The sequence below is a fragment of the Podarcis bocagei genome (assembly GCF_964188305.1).
Source record: "Podarcis bocagei genome assembly, chromosome: 10".
Taxonomy (NCBI): domain Eukaryota; kingdom Metazoa; phylum Chordata; class Lepidosauria; order Squamata; family Lacertidae; genus Podarcis; species Podarcis bocagei.
In genome coordinates, this window is record NC_138135.1 from 31,336,461 (window position 1) to 31,352,002 (window position 15,542).

At 42.2% G+C, this 15,542-nt stretch overlaps 1 protein-coding gene across 1 annotated transcript in view; it reads left to right on the plus strand.

Annotated features, from left to right (window-relative positions):
* Nucleotides 1-15,542, plus strand: part of CYTH4 (cytohesin 4) — a 38,518-nt gene that overhangs the window by 8,388 nt on the left and 14,588 nt on the right. Inside the window, exons 2-7 of the mRNA XM_081211135.1 lie at nucleotides 4,442-4,524; nucleotides 6,344-6,408; nucleotides 8,708-8,774; nucleotides 12,095-12,213; nucleotides 13,220-13,300; nucleotides 14,932-15,044. Coding sequence (XP_081067261.1) covers nucleotides 4,442-4,524; nucleotides 6,344-6,408; nucleotides 8,708-8,774; nucleotides 12,095-12,213; nucleotides 13,220-13,300; nucleotides 14,932-15,044 — 528 coding nt within the window. The remainder of the gene's footprint in view (nucleotides 1-4,441; nucleotides 4,525-6,343; nucleotides 6,409-8,707; nucleotides 8,775-12,094; nucleotides 12,214-13,219; nucleotides 13,301-14,931; nucleotides 15,045-15,542) is intronic.

The window sequence follows — 15,542 nt, forward strand, 5'->3', positions numbered from 1 at the left end:
TAGGTAGATCTTGTGTCTTCCAGTGCTTTGCGATGAGTATTCTTGCTGCTGTCGTAGCGTACATAAAGAAAGTTCTATCCTTCTTTGGCACCAACTGGCCGATGATGACCAGGAGGAAGGCCTCTGGTTTCTTCAAGAAGGTATATTTAAATAACTGGTGTTATGTACCACCTATAGATCATTTTCATTAAATTCTCTTTTAAGGCATTACATGCCGTAAACTTCATACCTGTGGTCCATAACTTTTCCCAGTCAGCCATCATAATGTTATACCCAACATCTTGTGCCCATTTAATCATAGCAGATTTCACCATTTCATCTTGTGTGTTCCATTTCAACAGCAAGTTATACATTCTTGACAAATTCTTAACTTTAGAATCTAACAATTCTGTTTCCAATTTTGATTTTTCCACTTGGAAGCCTATTTTTTTTATCCACATTATATACCTCCATTATTTGATAATAATGGAGCCAGTCTCGCACTTTATTTTTTAATTTTTCAAAACTCTGCAATTTTAGTCTGTCTCCCTCTTGTTCCATGCCTCCCTCCTTCCTGTCCATCCCAGCAGTGCGAAGGTGATGTGATGGCCTCACCCCCGGAGCACAACGGAAACTCAGCTTATGTTTATCGCACTACAATGTGACCAATGGTGTTAGTTAAAGTGGAAACTGTGCACATAGTTGTGTGACTGGTCCCCGAATGCAGTCAAATTGTAATAACCAGGAATGTATGAGGGTGGGACCTTACTTGAGTGGGTCAAACCCACATAATAAGGAACATGCATGACTAGGCTCCTCGTTCCTACCTCTACACCTCAAAATCTAGGTCATTGCTTCCCCTTTTCTGACCATATATTTAGCAATGGTATTGCACACGCACTGTAGCATAGATAAAGAGTTTCCAGGACAAAATGGGTGGGACTTCCCTTTTTTGTCCAGACATGAGAAAATAAGATAAAAATAAAAGAATGGTTTACCACAGACTAGTGGCTGTGTTTGGAAAGAAAACACAGGACTCAGCTATACAGTTGCAAATGAAACATTTTAAGTGTGTTTTAAGTGCAGTATACAATGAGACACTAAATGGCGGTGGCCATTGAATTTATGGAAAATTCAATGTATTTTTATTATTATTATTTTTTAAAAAGCATTTTCAGAATGGTTTTTATATGTGTGTAGATTCCACCACAATGTGTGAAAAGCATAAGGAGCCAAAGTCAGTCCATAAGGGGGGGGGGGGACTCCAAAATGCAAGGCTGGGCATAAACCTTTGTTAGGACCAACCAAAATGTCATGAAATTGAGGTGAGCTTTCAGACTCTCTAGAATTCTTCAGCAGGCAGGGTGTTACCTAAAACAGGAGAAGGAGGGAAAATAATAAAGCAAAAAGGTACAAAAATTAGGCTGGATGTTGTAGCCATGGGTCAGTTCCAATATGGGGTTTGCAAACTGAATATGTCCCTGCCAGGTATTACAGGTATCAGATTAGTCCTCTAGGATTGTGGAATAAAGAAGCAATGACTGTTCCCCATTTCCAAGAGCAGCCCTGCATCTTAATCAAAATACCAGTTCCTGTTAGGTACAACATGTGAAGTATGTTTTCAATGTCATTAAAGCAGGTATAGCTTGAAAAATAAATCGAAAGAGGACTCCAACGTGGTTTAAAATGTATCATGATATTGGATGCCTCCATACTTGCATTACTTTGCAGAGGGATTCAAGAGGACACCAGGACATCAGGTTTTGCACAATTAAAGGGCTCTGTTGCCCTAGTGCAACAAATCCACTTTAAGACAGAAGTGAGCTTTTGGCTGTTTGAAAAGTGATAGCATTGAAAAGCAAAGGATGAACAAAAGACGAATGGGAAGATGCATACACAACGCACAGTAACTCACATAACCACCCTGCAAACAAATTGGAATAAATGCTCATTAAAGACTGGAGACAATACTTTTGCCTAAGCTTTGTGCAAGCAAGTCAGGATAAAGGCTCAATAAATACAGGTAGGTAGCTGTGTTGGTCTGATGCAGTCGAAACAAACAAACAAACAAACAAACAAACAAACAAACAAACAAGTTTGTTCTGGGTATAAGCTTTTATGTGCACGCACATTTCTTCAGATACACTGAAACAGAAGTCACCAGACCCTTATATTAGTGGGAGGGTGGGGTGGCGTTTTTCTCAGAAGGGTGGTGGGAGATGAGTGATTGACTCAATGGGCATGGTAAACCTGTTGACGACTGTTAACGACTGCAATTAGTCATACATGAAAAAGCAAGGGATAGTATGCAGATGACCAAAAATAGCTTTAGCATATGTAATGAGACAAGAATCCAATATCTCTTCTGTTTCAGTGTATCTGAAGAAGTGTGCATACACATGAAAGCTTATACCCAGAACAAACTTAGTTGGTCTCTAAGGTGCTACTGGACTATTTATTTATTTATGCATGCTCAATAAATAAGTTGCCTGGAGGAGTCCTTTTATAATCTTTTTTTTTTTTTTTTTTTGCTATCATCATCTAAAGAAGTTAGCATTTGCTGCAGTTTAACAGTTACCCCCAAATCTGTCATCTGAAAAGAGGGGTACCTCAGTCTATCTAATGGTGCAGCTATTCCTGATTCCCACAAGGAAAATAAATATTGTGATTTCTGAAAACTGTTGAATTCAAAGTCCAGTCTGAATACCCAATTCCATTTTTACAAACGCTGCAGCCTTCCGAGAAAGAGAATCTTGATGCTGCTGACATTTATTTTCAGCTACTGCAACAGCTTCCCATTTATTGTCAGAATCTTGCTGAGTGCTCTGAGTAATCTTTATTTAACTATGGAGCTGCTGGCCCCCAGACCGCTACTTCTTCTTCTTCTTGGTCTGTAGTGAATCATTCTGTGGTTTTCTCATCTCTGACATCACCCACCCAGTTTCCTAAGAATAAAAGAGGAACTACCTACAACCTAGAGTAACATCTATGTGTAGCCACTGGTTGATAAATAGCAAGGCCTCCTCTGCCCCTTTAAAAACCACCAGACACCTTAGCTGCCACCACCGCTCCTTAAAAATGGGAGTCAGGGTATGCAAGCCCAGTCAAGGGGCATTTCCACCAAAGATCTAATGTAAATGTTAGGATCTGGAATGCTTTTGCACTGGGTGTGAATTTGTAATTGTTTGCTAATTTCAGCAAAATATTTATCTGATTTGGATTCTTCCCACTCCAGGATGCTTTGGAAGGAAATTATGGACTTGGTAATATTTTGGGAGCGATACTTCTAGTAGTTTGGAGAGAGGGTCATGGGGAGAATTTTAGGGCAACAATCCCTATGTGTGTTTTTAGTCTTTTTGGCTTGTATTTACCTCATAAACCATAACATGGGCCCTGCTGGATCAAATCAAAGACCCAACTAGTCCAGCATGCTGTTTTCTCAATTACCAACCAAGATACCTGTGGGATGTCTACAAGCCGGACATGAGCACCATACATTCTTCCCACTTGTGTTCCCCAGCAACCACCTCTGATACTGGTAGGGATGTTTCTATCATGGTTTGTAGATACTGATTGCCTGATACTCCATGGATTGGCCTAATCCCTCTTTTAAAGCTACCCAAGTTCATGACCATCACACTATCTTGTGTAGCAAACTCCATAGTTTAAGAACGCAGGATACTTTCAAGTCCCCAAACCGCTTTTAAGACTTTAAGGAACAGTTTGTGGGAACAGCGGGGGATGCGGGTGGTGCTGTGGTTTAAACCACTGTGCCTCTTGGGCTTGCTGATCAGAAGGTCGGCGGTTTGAATCCCCACGATGGGGTGAGCTCCCATTGCTCGGTCCCTGCTCCTGCCAACCTAGCAGTTCGAAAGCACGCCAGTGCAAGTAGATAAATAGGTACCGTTCCGGTGGGAAGGTAAAGAGCATTTCCGTGCGCTGCTCTGCTTTCGGTGTTCTGTTGCACCAGAAGTGGCTTAGTCATGCTGGCCACATGACCCGGAAAAACTGTCTGCAGACAAACGCCGGCTCCCTTGGCCTGTAAAGCGAGATGAGCGCCGCAATCCCAGAGTCGTCTGCGACTGGACTTAACTGTCAGGGGTCCTTTACCTTTAGCTTTACCTTTTGTGGGAACAGTACCTGAAGGACCATCTCTGAGAAAATGTAGGTGGTCTAAATGTCCGTATCAGGCAAGGAGTGGTGAGACCTGGGTTGAAATCCCCACTAAGCCGTGAAGCTCACTCAATGGTCTTGGGTCGACTGCTGATTCTACCCCATAGAGAAGTTATTAGGATAAAATGGGTTTGTGTGTTTCCAAGAGAACCTTGTATGCTGAGTTGTTCAGAAGACGAGCAGCTTGAAAATGTGCAGGTCAAAAAATGGCCATGTTCTCTTCTGGATCATATTCTTGACATTCAGAGCAATCTCGGGTGGGAGTAAAAAAAGATTATTTTTCTTTCAGGCACATCAGATTTAAATGAAACCGAGGAAGCTGAGCTACAGACTATCAAAAAGCATAAGGAAGAGCTGCTGGCAGACATCCAGGTGGGCACCACCCCAAGGGCAGTTAGGCCAAGTCTTCCTCAACCTGGTGTTAAACTACAATTCCCATCAGCCCCAGCCTGCATGGTGAATGGAATGGGATGATATGAACTGTAGACCAACATCGTCTTCAGGTTGGCAGTGGCTGCAGCATTGCCAGAATTATGACTATCGCTGGGAAGGCTCCAAACACAAGAAGCTTCCTTATTCTATGACAGACCACCATTGGTCCATGTAGCTCATTATTGTTGATGCTGCTTGGTAGTGACCCTCTAGCATTTTAGACATGAGTCTTTTCCAACTGTACCTGAAGATGGTGGAAATTGAATCTAGGACCTTTTACATGTAAAGCATGGGCTCTGCCACTGAGCTATGGCCAGGGCAGGCCCACCCATGAGGCCAGGTGAAGCAACCACCTCAGACGGCAGGATCCACGGGGGCAGCAGATCCCAATGTAGAGCTTTCTGTTAGGTTTCTGTTTATGCCACTGTGCAGTTTTTGGAGTCACAAGACTCTGTTGACATTCCAGACTGTTGGAAGTCTCACGGGAGACAGGAGACGGATGTTGATGTTACTGGTTTCCTGTTTTTTTTGTTCCAGTTGCTCACTGACTCTCACAGAGAGCAGATGCATATTCTTTTCTGTCCTGCGTAGTTAGAAATAAACGTAGCGATGTAGCACATATTTCCAGCTCCTTCAGCTGTTTGTATACTCTGCATAATGAGGGAACATGCCTGAAGCCTCATTAAAGGGTTAGGTCATTAATCACCTTCGGAGGAGATCCATTACAGCTCGGCCATATGCAACAGAACATCCAACACTTTCTTCCCTCTTTGTTCCTTCACTCACCCCTTCTTCTCTGGCCAGAGTGGGGGCAGCATTTGGTGGTTCGCTTCAGGTGCCAAAATGTCTTGGGCTGGCCCTGGCTAAGGCCCTTCCCCCAAGGCCAAGACCACACCTTTCTTCCCAAAACACACATTCATCATAATCACGGATGCAGCCCCAGGGAAAGAGTCCCAGCCTTGTTGCTAGAAGACTTGTGACCAACCATCTCTATTCAGTCTCTGGCTTGCAATGTATCTTAAAAAAAAAATTATTGACTTGCTACCAAATCAATTATATTTTTGATTTGCTTTATAATTTTTATTGATTTGCTACCAAAAAAAAGTGCAAACATAACAAAAAGAAAGAAAATGAAGAATAAAAAAAATATAAGCCATAGCCTGGAAGGACAAAACCCCATAGATACAATGCTACTCCAAAGGGACAAAAAAATAGTTTAACAGTCAGTCATTTCCTTACAGGGAGCTCTGGGAATTGTAGCTCTGTGAAGGGAATAGGGGGTCTCCGAACAACTCTCAGCACCCACAACAAACTCTAGCTCCCAGAATTCTTTGGCTGAAGCTACAAGTGCTTAAAAAGTATGGTGTGAATGTGGTCTCAATCTCCTTCTGCAGATGTTATTCATCTGTAAAATGGGAATAACCACAGCAACCTCCCCCTAATGACTGCCTCAAGGATAAAGATTGTACAGCAGTTACCAGGGCTGAATCCACAGCAAACAGTTTCTGGAGAAACTACTAAATGTTTTGACTACTTGATGGACAGCTGACTTTAAAAACAAACCAGCGGTATGGGTTCCCTTCAGATGGGAGCGAAGTGACTGGAACAAGCCCCAAGTCTATTTTAGTAACTAAGCGTAACTGGTCTTTACTTCCTTTTCACACGTCAGACTTCTGTAGTGAATAACTATTCTGTGTGCTGTTCTTTCTTCTCTCACCCCTCCCCTCCCCTCATTCTCTCTCTTTTCTCTCATTTATAGAGGCTAAAAGATGAGATTGCAGAAATGTTTGAAGAGATAGATCGTTTCCAGCAAACACAAACAAGGTGAGGAGCCAGGGATGTTCCACAAGGAGGAGGGATGGGAATCTTCTGGCTCTCTAGATATGTAGGACTCCAGCTCCCATAAGCCTTAGTTAGAATGATCAATGATCAGGGATGATGGGAGTGGTGGTCACGACCACGTTAAGTGTTTATAGCTTTATGGGAGACCCTATATTTCCTGGTTAGCTGATAACTAACCCATGTTGTCTGAATACCAGGTGTACGATGTTCTCTCTTTGTGTTCTTCTGAAAGAGAACCTAATCTACTGTACAAATTTCTTTATATTTGAAAAAATAATGATGATGGGCTCATGTGTTTCAGGTGACAAAGAAAGGAACCAAGTTAAACATTATTAAACCATGGCGTATTCCTTTCACCAATATTCCCAGCGATGATCTGTGAACCATGTTTATTTCTCAGCATCTCCCAATAAACAGATTTTCTTTAATTTCCAAAATAAGATACCTAACCTCTAAGTCAGGGTTGAGCCCCCTACTTTTGACTCCCACTGTATTTTGGGCTGTGAGCCTGAACTGCTTTGAACTGTGTATCACTCTGAAATAGCATTTCATATAATCTTTACTCCATTACATCATAAACAGAAAATATCAACCGTAGTATCTTTAGCAGCTGATCAGCTAGGTTTCCTCTGAATCTGTTATCAGCACCATATGTCTCTGTGAGTCTAAGAATGTGCTATAAGTGTAGTTGTGGCACTGCCAGAAAAATTGCCAACTAAAAACAAAGCAAAAAGGGGGCTGCGTTTAAGAAAATAAACAAAAAGCATGAAACTAAAGAATAAATCTATCCTGTGCAAATAAATCTAGCCCATGTTTTAAACATATACTATTATGAAAGTTGGCATAGAAGACTGTGTACAGTATATACAAAAATATAGATGATTTACACTGGAAATGTCTAACCAGGTTCAGGAGCACCCAAGATGCTACAATAAGAATTTTAAAAAAGGTGTGCAAAGGCATTAAAATGAATCTATATATCCCTAATATTCATAGCAAATTCTTGGAAAGCCTGATGTGAGATAATTATGCCGTCTTGCATGGGGCAAACAATAAAAGTGATATACTGGTACATGCTAGTCTTTAGAACAATGTTCTTCAACACTGAGTCCCCAGATGTTGTTGGACCCCATCATTTCTGGTCCAAGTGGCTGAAGGTTATGGGAACTGTAGTCCAACAACATGTGGGAACCCAAGGTTGAAGAACACTTTAGAGCAGAACATGGTTAGCAGACCCTTGCAATGTTAGCTACTGCTCATTTACATCCAAGTCAATGAGGTTGAAATGCCATGACTCCAAGTCTCAGTAAAGTGCCAGGGCTTGAGTGGATGACTCTTGAATGGCCCATCTTAAGGGAAATACATTTTTAAAGACATCTGAAGGCATCCCTGTTCAGGGATGTTTTTAGTGTGTGATGTTATATTGTGCTTTTACTATTTTTTGCTGGGAGCTGTCAAGACTGGCTGGGGCAACCCAGGTGGAATCTACAGACATATAAAAAAAGTTCTGAAAATGATTTTTTAAAAAGCACTTAAAAAAAATAAAACACATTGAATTTTCCATAAGGAAATTTCACCATCTAGTGTCACATTGTATATTGCACTTAAAACACACTTAAAACATTTGCAGCTTACAGCGGAGTCCCCAGTAAGATGGGTGGCACATAAATAATAATAATAGTTGTTGTTAGGTGAATGGGGAAGCTGTCCATTCAAAGGGATGAACCGTTCAAATGTGCATTTTAATATGTTGGCCCTGTTGAAAAGCTACACACTGTAACCTTGGTGGGGGTAGCCAATGCTGTGATGTGTATTAATTATTGTTCAGAATGGGCCAAATTACATGTCACATGCGAAAACATGTAACAGTAACCTGATGGTCTCCCCCACCCCACACCTTTGGATGAAAAGCTGTAGGAGGAGGAAAGAACTGGGAGCAGAGAAACAGTGGAGGGTGCCTAACCCTTTCCCTATGGGTGGTTCCCCTAATTCAAGTATACACACAAATGCCCACCAAGCTACCATAAGCCATGATCCTACATCATGTTTAATTTGACCCTGCGGTCTGGCTCAGGCTGGAGGAAGGTGAGCCATAAATGGGTTCAGTGCCAAAACAAATTGGCAAAATGGTGGAGCATCTCCTGACCAAGCCAGAATTGAGGAGATTTGGATTATTTTGCTAGGAAGCCAGCAAGCACCCAGGAGGAAAAGTCTAAAAGTCATAGGCTGCTCTTCTTCAATCTGTTCCATATTTAATCAAATCTCATCTTGGTTTTTGCAGCAAGCTGGTCCAGAGGGATAAAGAAATGTGCGTTGGACGGAAGAAATTTAACATGGACCCTACTAAGGTCAGGTCTATGTGTATTTGTACTGTATAAGTGGAGATTGACTATTACATGCAAAAATTCAAGATCTGGAGTTTTCGTTTAAAAAGAAGCAAGTTTCTAGTCCCTAAGGTTGTAAAGCTTTTGTTTTTAAAGAACAGAGTAGGCACAGGCCTGCAGAAGACTCATCAGTGCAGTTCCTAAATCATATTCAGATGTCCTCTCACGTGACTTTACAATCACCTGGAAGGAAGGTGGGGCTGTCGCATCCTCAGTTCCTACTGCCTACAAGCATTTTGCGGGGAGGGAGTCACATTTGTTGAGAGGAGATTGCTGTATGTACCTACAATGCTGCTGTGATCTGGATAGACAGGTCCATGTGTGGAGACACAACAGTGGCCTTAATTCAGTGGATGCAGCCCCACCCTTCACCGCCATGTGATTCTTAATCACATAAGCAAATGTCCAAGTGCTCGGAGAACTTTTTGGATATATATTCAGTTAAGCCTAACTTCTCCAAAGATGGCCAGCAGTTAAGCTAAAAGATATATGACATTTCAGAAATTGATAATGAAGGCAACGCAGACAGTTTTCAATAGGAGACGACCCCAACAGAGTAGGCATCTCACAATCATGGCTCTTAGATGTTGTGGCTACTTGGAGTCTGTCACAATCTTGACAGCAGAAAAGGTGGAGTCCAAGAACAAAGGAAGTCCCTTTCACTGAGTCAGACCATTGCTCCGGCTAGCTCCATGTCTTCTACACATTGTGGCCTGCCTTTCCGTCTGGTGGTGCTGTTGCTTAATGCAAGCTCAGTCCACAATAAAACAACTCTCATCCACAATTTGATGGTGGGTGAGGTGGCTGATCCAGTGTAAATCTCAGACACCTGGACTAATGACTTTGCCCAGCTTTTCTCACCTGGGTATTCAGTGCAGCACCAGTCCAGGTTGGTTGGAGTGTGGCAATGATCCATTGAAACCCCACAATTCTCCCCAGGAGGCAGACATGCTGTTGGTGTCGGGAGGCAGAGATGGAACAGACTGTCACTATATTCAAGCGGGATCTGAATATAGCTAAACTCAATTTAGAGCTCTTGTGCAATAAACCCACTTCCAAAATAATCAAAATGTCATTTGCGATAAGGAAAGAGACAGGAAAACGCACAGGGACAAATGGCATTTGTTTGATGCAACGTGATCTCTGACCTCCCTGCAAAACAATTAGAATGAATGCTCGATAGAGATGCAGAATGAAGAGGAACTATTAGGAAGGACTGAAAAATCAGCAACAAGAGGCAGAACAGAACTATTGTAAGAATTCTTATTCACCAGGAATATATGACACCATCCTCAACTCTTCTCTCTGGAATTGAATGGAAATGTTCTAAGGATGCCCAGAGCACTATCACCTCCCTTATAGTCCAACCCCAACCAATGTTGCAACGGCCAAAAATGGAGAGGCAGTGTAGCATAGTGGTTAGAGAGCCAGACTGGGACCTGGAAGACCAGGGTTCAAATCCTCACTTGGCCATTCAGCTCCCTGGTGATCTTGGGCCTTTCACTACCTCACAGGGTTGTTGTGAGGATTAATGAGGAGACGTAGAGCCATGTATACCACCTTGAGCTCTTTTGAGAAAAAGGTGAGCTAGAAATGCAACCTAAATAAATGTCACCTTAAAAAGAAGATGGGAACATTAAAAAGAGACCTGGAGTGTCTCCCTCCTCTGGGTGGTTCATGCAGCATCTACTTTAGAAAGAAAACCAAAAACAACAATAAAAGTATTTGCAGCCCTCTTAACCAGAAGATCTTTCAGCTCTTGGTCTTGCGCCATCTTTCTACAACAAGCCCTCATTTAGCCCAGCAAGAGAGAGACCTGCAAGGAAAGTCGATGAGGCCCAAGCCCAGAACTCACCTTGGCTGGACTGAAGAGAATTGAAGTTGTGTCTGCTCTTATCTCTCTTTCTTTGGCCTAATTACATCTGTGCAGTCTATCAGCCCGAACCCAGTCTTCACTGCACTCCCTGCCAAACCGTTCCTTTCAAAATACTCCCAACTTAATTACTCTACTCTTACTGTCAGTGCTGCAGTCAGGAGCAGAAGCTCCACAATTAAGCAGTAGCTAAGCCTCAGCAGAGCAGCAGATACACTGGTGGGGAAAGGCATCTCTGCGGTGTAGTGGATGGGAAATGTCAGGAAGTGCAGCCCTAGTCCTTTGAAAGCAGCGATGTTAACTGCTAGAGCTCCACAGTAAACAATGGGACTTCCTTGCTCCTCAAAATGAATGAGGCAATAATGAGGCTTTCAAGTTTGACTGTTGTTTGTGACCTGTTAGCTTTGAGGAAATTAGGGAACCATGCCAGCATACTAATATATGCCTTCCAGCTGATCGTAATAAATTGGGTTTTGTGCTATCCTAATGAATTGGGTTTTGTGCTATCCTAATGAATTGGGTTTTATGCTCTGTGTGTCTGTAATGGATTAACACAAAACCTTCAGTTTTTGGACTCTATAGTGGTACCTCGGGTTAAGAACTTAATTCATTCTGGAGGTCTGTTCTTAACCTGAAACCATTCTTAACCTGAGGTACCACTTTAGCTAATGGGGCCTCCCACTGCTGCTGTGTCACTGCGGCTCGATTTCTGTTCTCATCCTGAAGCAAAGTTCTTAACCCGAGGTACTATTTCTGGGTTAGCGGAGTCTGTAACCTGAAGCATCTGTAACCCGAGGTAGCACTGTACTTTTGGGCATGGATAAGGGAGCTGTCCTGATGAGCTTCAGCACTTGGAAGTGGACCATTCCAATAGTGGGCATATTATATGCTACCATGGTAGGGTTAACTGCTTCTGATAACTGTGGCACTAAAATACGGTTGAAATTATTCTGGAGGCAGGTAAGGAATGTTGATTAGGGTTGAGGCTCTTTTCTTTTGCCCTGTTGGCATCGCTGATCACCTAGGTTTTGCAGGTTTTGAAGAACTGCGACTACAAACCAGCAGAACCTGTTTACAGTATTTGACTAGAGAATGATGTCCAGAACAAATTACCATCCTTCCTTCATCATATAAGAGTCACTATAAAAATATAAATATAAAGCACAGCACCTATATTTAATTCCAATAAAGTATCCAGTGTAAGGAGTATAAACACAGTGATAAATCGGAAACAGCTGAATGAATTTAACAAAATGAAAGTGCAAGAAGGGTGTTGCATGGGCAAAGAGAATTTTAGAGAGCTGGTGCCAGGCAGGTAAAGTATACATTTTTGCATATAAGCAGTATATAAATGTGTATTATTACTATTATTGACTCCTTCATGATAATCGAGTCTGCTTTTCACAAACAGGGCATCCAGTATCTGATTGAACACAAAATACTGTCATCAAATGTAGAAGAAATTGCCAAATTCCTTTACAAAGGAGAAGGCCTCAACAAGACAGCCATTGGAGATTACTTGGGAGAAAGGTGAATACTCTTTCTTTCTCTCTCTTTTCCCCATACACCTGAAATCAATTCTCCCACTGCAATAAATAAATATTAATGGTGGAAAACAATTTCAAGTAGAGAAATATTTCATTATTTTCATAATACTTCAAAATTTAGAAATGTTCTTTTCTTATATTTATATCCACCTTTCTTCCATTCTGAAATACAAGGCAGTGTACTGACAGTTCCCAGGCTGTTACTCTATCCAAGTGGCACTGTGATCTAAACCACTGAGCCTCTTGGGCTTGCTGATCAGAAGGTTGGGTGAGCTCCTGTTGCTCTGTCCCAGCTCCTGCCAACCTAGCAGTTTGAAAGCATGCCAGTGCAAGTAGATAAATAAGTACCACTGTGGCAGGAAAGTAAATGGCGTTTTCTTGCTCTCTGGTTTCCGTCAGGGTGTTCCATTGTGCCAAAAGCTGTTTAGTCTTGCTGGCCACATGACCCAGAAAGCTGTGGGCAAACGCTGGCTCCCTTGGCCTGAGAGCAAGATGAGCATTGCAACTCCATAGTCGCCTTTGACTGGACTTAACCATCCAGGGGTCCTATACCTTTACCTTTACTTTTACCTTTACCATTACCAAGGACTATAAGATAGTATTTCTCTCTTGAGCCTCATACGCCTTCGGAACAAGCTTCTAGCCATGATGATTGTGTGTGCCTTCCACTGTCAGAGGCAGTGCAACAAATCCACAATATATATTTTGCAGTTAGTTGAGTGATGGGAAAATGTTTGAAAAGTGTGGGATGAACAAATTGTTAATGAGAAAATGTCTTAACACCCCACAAATCAGGATGAATGTCCATTGTGGTATAACCACTCTGCAAACAAATCAGAACAAATACTCAGTAAAGACTGGGCATAGTCTAACCTCCTCATAGGCTTTGTGAAAGCAAATCAGAATGCATGTTGAATAAACAAGTTAGGGGTGAATAACCTTCCTCTTTGCTTTCTCCCCATCTCACACTGTTATTTTTCTTCTACCAGGGATCCACTGAACCTCCAGATTCTGCAGGCCTTTGTAGAATGTCACCAGTTTGCCAATCTCAACCTTGTACAAGCATTAAGGTATGCTCTAAGCAAAGCATTAAACACTTACAGATGGAGAAATTCAATTCCATTTGTATTTAAAGGTGAACTTACCTAATACACCATTTCTGAAACAACATGCATACTGAAACACAACCTTCCTTCAAGATTTGCACCTCTCTGACTTTTACAGTGCTGTTTTCCAACTTAGTATGATGTACAAAATTGCATATACTAGAGTAAAATGCACATGCAGTTGCATATACGAGTGAAAATAGTGTACAAACATGCATTTTATGGGGGGAAATTTCATACAAAAATGTGTCTATTCAGAACAATTTGCCCTAAGATGCTGATGAATTTTCATGAGGAAACTTTTAAACAAAGAAGCAACAGCCTGCAAACCGATGTTTAGACGTGGAGAACTAAACTTAAGATTGGGGAAATGATTGACAGAGAGAAGCTGAAATGGACATTTTCACACATTCCTGCCTGCAGTATCCTATGCTGATTTGCGGACAGGTGCTGTGTCTCCCTCTTGACACTTCATGATGGACACCCTTTCAGATAAAAAAAATCCAGGTGCTGCTGAGCCAGAATAGTTGAACTTGGAAAGTCTGGGTTTTCAATTCATGCAGCCACCCTTTAACTCATGGAGAGCTGAAACAAAGAAGAAGATGATGAACCAGAGGCTCATGGTTTGACAGGGAATTCCATCTCCTCCCCATGTGATTGTTATAGGGCTTTGTTGAAGCTATACATTCCGGTTCTTGTTGCTCTTTGAACTAACTGGTAACGACTTCATCTCACATCAAATGAGCTAAAACTGGTACTGGAAAATCTACTGTTTCCCCAGATCCCTAATACCGGATTATCTAGCTGACTGAGAATCTGCTCTTGGTGACAATTTGTTGGGGGAGATAGCTTCCCTTTTGCACTTTGACGTTTTCTCCAAATGCTTATTTGTCAACATTAGGTGGGTCTTGCTTGTGGAGAAGACATCTTGGAGCAGAGCTGCTTTGAGATAATTCCTGAGAAGGGAGCAGTGAGGAGGAGGAACTGATACAATATTGACTTAGAGCCGCTGAACACATGATGAATTTCCTGCTCCAAAATCAGCCAATCACCTTATTGTATACCCTTTGCTTTCACCTAAAAACCAAAGCAAGAACTTTTCAAGAAAATAGTCATTAAGAATGAAATACATTTTGAGTCATTCATTACGTGGAATTTGAATAAGATGATACATACAAAGAGACATAGAACAAGTTGCATAGATCCTGCTCCAGCACAAAAGATGATTCCACATTTATGTAATTCATGCTGTGTGGCAAGTAGTGGTCAAATGCACTTTCCATAGATGTGAAGAACCCATGAATTACCCATGTACAGCATCACATGAGACAATCTGTCATTAAAATTCCATAAAGAGACTCCATGTTGGCTTCTAGTAAACTGGCCCTCAAGAGTTTCAACTTTTTGTAGGAAGATATGTAGTCTAATCAAATAGGATCAAATGGAATGAATAGTAATACTTTCTTCAATTCAGTAACCTCCAGCCAGTTGTTAAGAGAATTCAAGATTTCCAGGATTGATACCAGTTTCAGTAAAAGACTTTCCCATCCTTATGCCAATTAGCAGACTCTGATGGTTTGGTTTCTCATTCCCAGACAGTTCCTGTGGAGCTTCCGGTTGCCTGGGGAGGCACAGAAGATTGACCGTATGATGGAGGCCTTTGCCAACCGGTATTGTCAGTGCAACCCAGGAGTTTTCCAGTCAACAGGTAGCTGAGAGGAAGGCTGTGAGATGGAAGTTGTCAATGTGGTGCCCTCCAGATGATGGGCTCCAACTCCCATCATGCCTCTCCATTGGCCATGCTGGCTGAGGCTGATGGGACTGTCCATAACATCAGAAGGGTGCCTCATTGGCTACGCCTGATGCCGGGAAACATTTATGCAGGATTTTGTCAAAATGAATCAAAGGGTAGCCCTAGTAACCACCGGGCTGCTCTGGTTGAGCTCTTCTTCCCTAGCTTTGGGGGGGGGCTCTCCCGGGGGGGGGGGCTCTCCCCTGAAATTTTGTTTGTCTTAACCCCTCTGCCGAACCACACACTGACCCCATGCTTCCACAAGCTAGCACCCCAGTCCCCCCACTGCTGGCCATCTTTCCCCTTCCTTCAGCTACTCCCATGCTCCAACTGTGGGTATTTCTATTAAGGCTGGGCTGAAATCCCCCTGGAGTTTCCTAAAAATATACCCTCCTGGCCATGAAAATAAGGTGC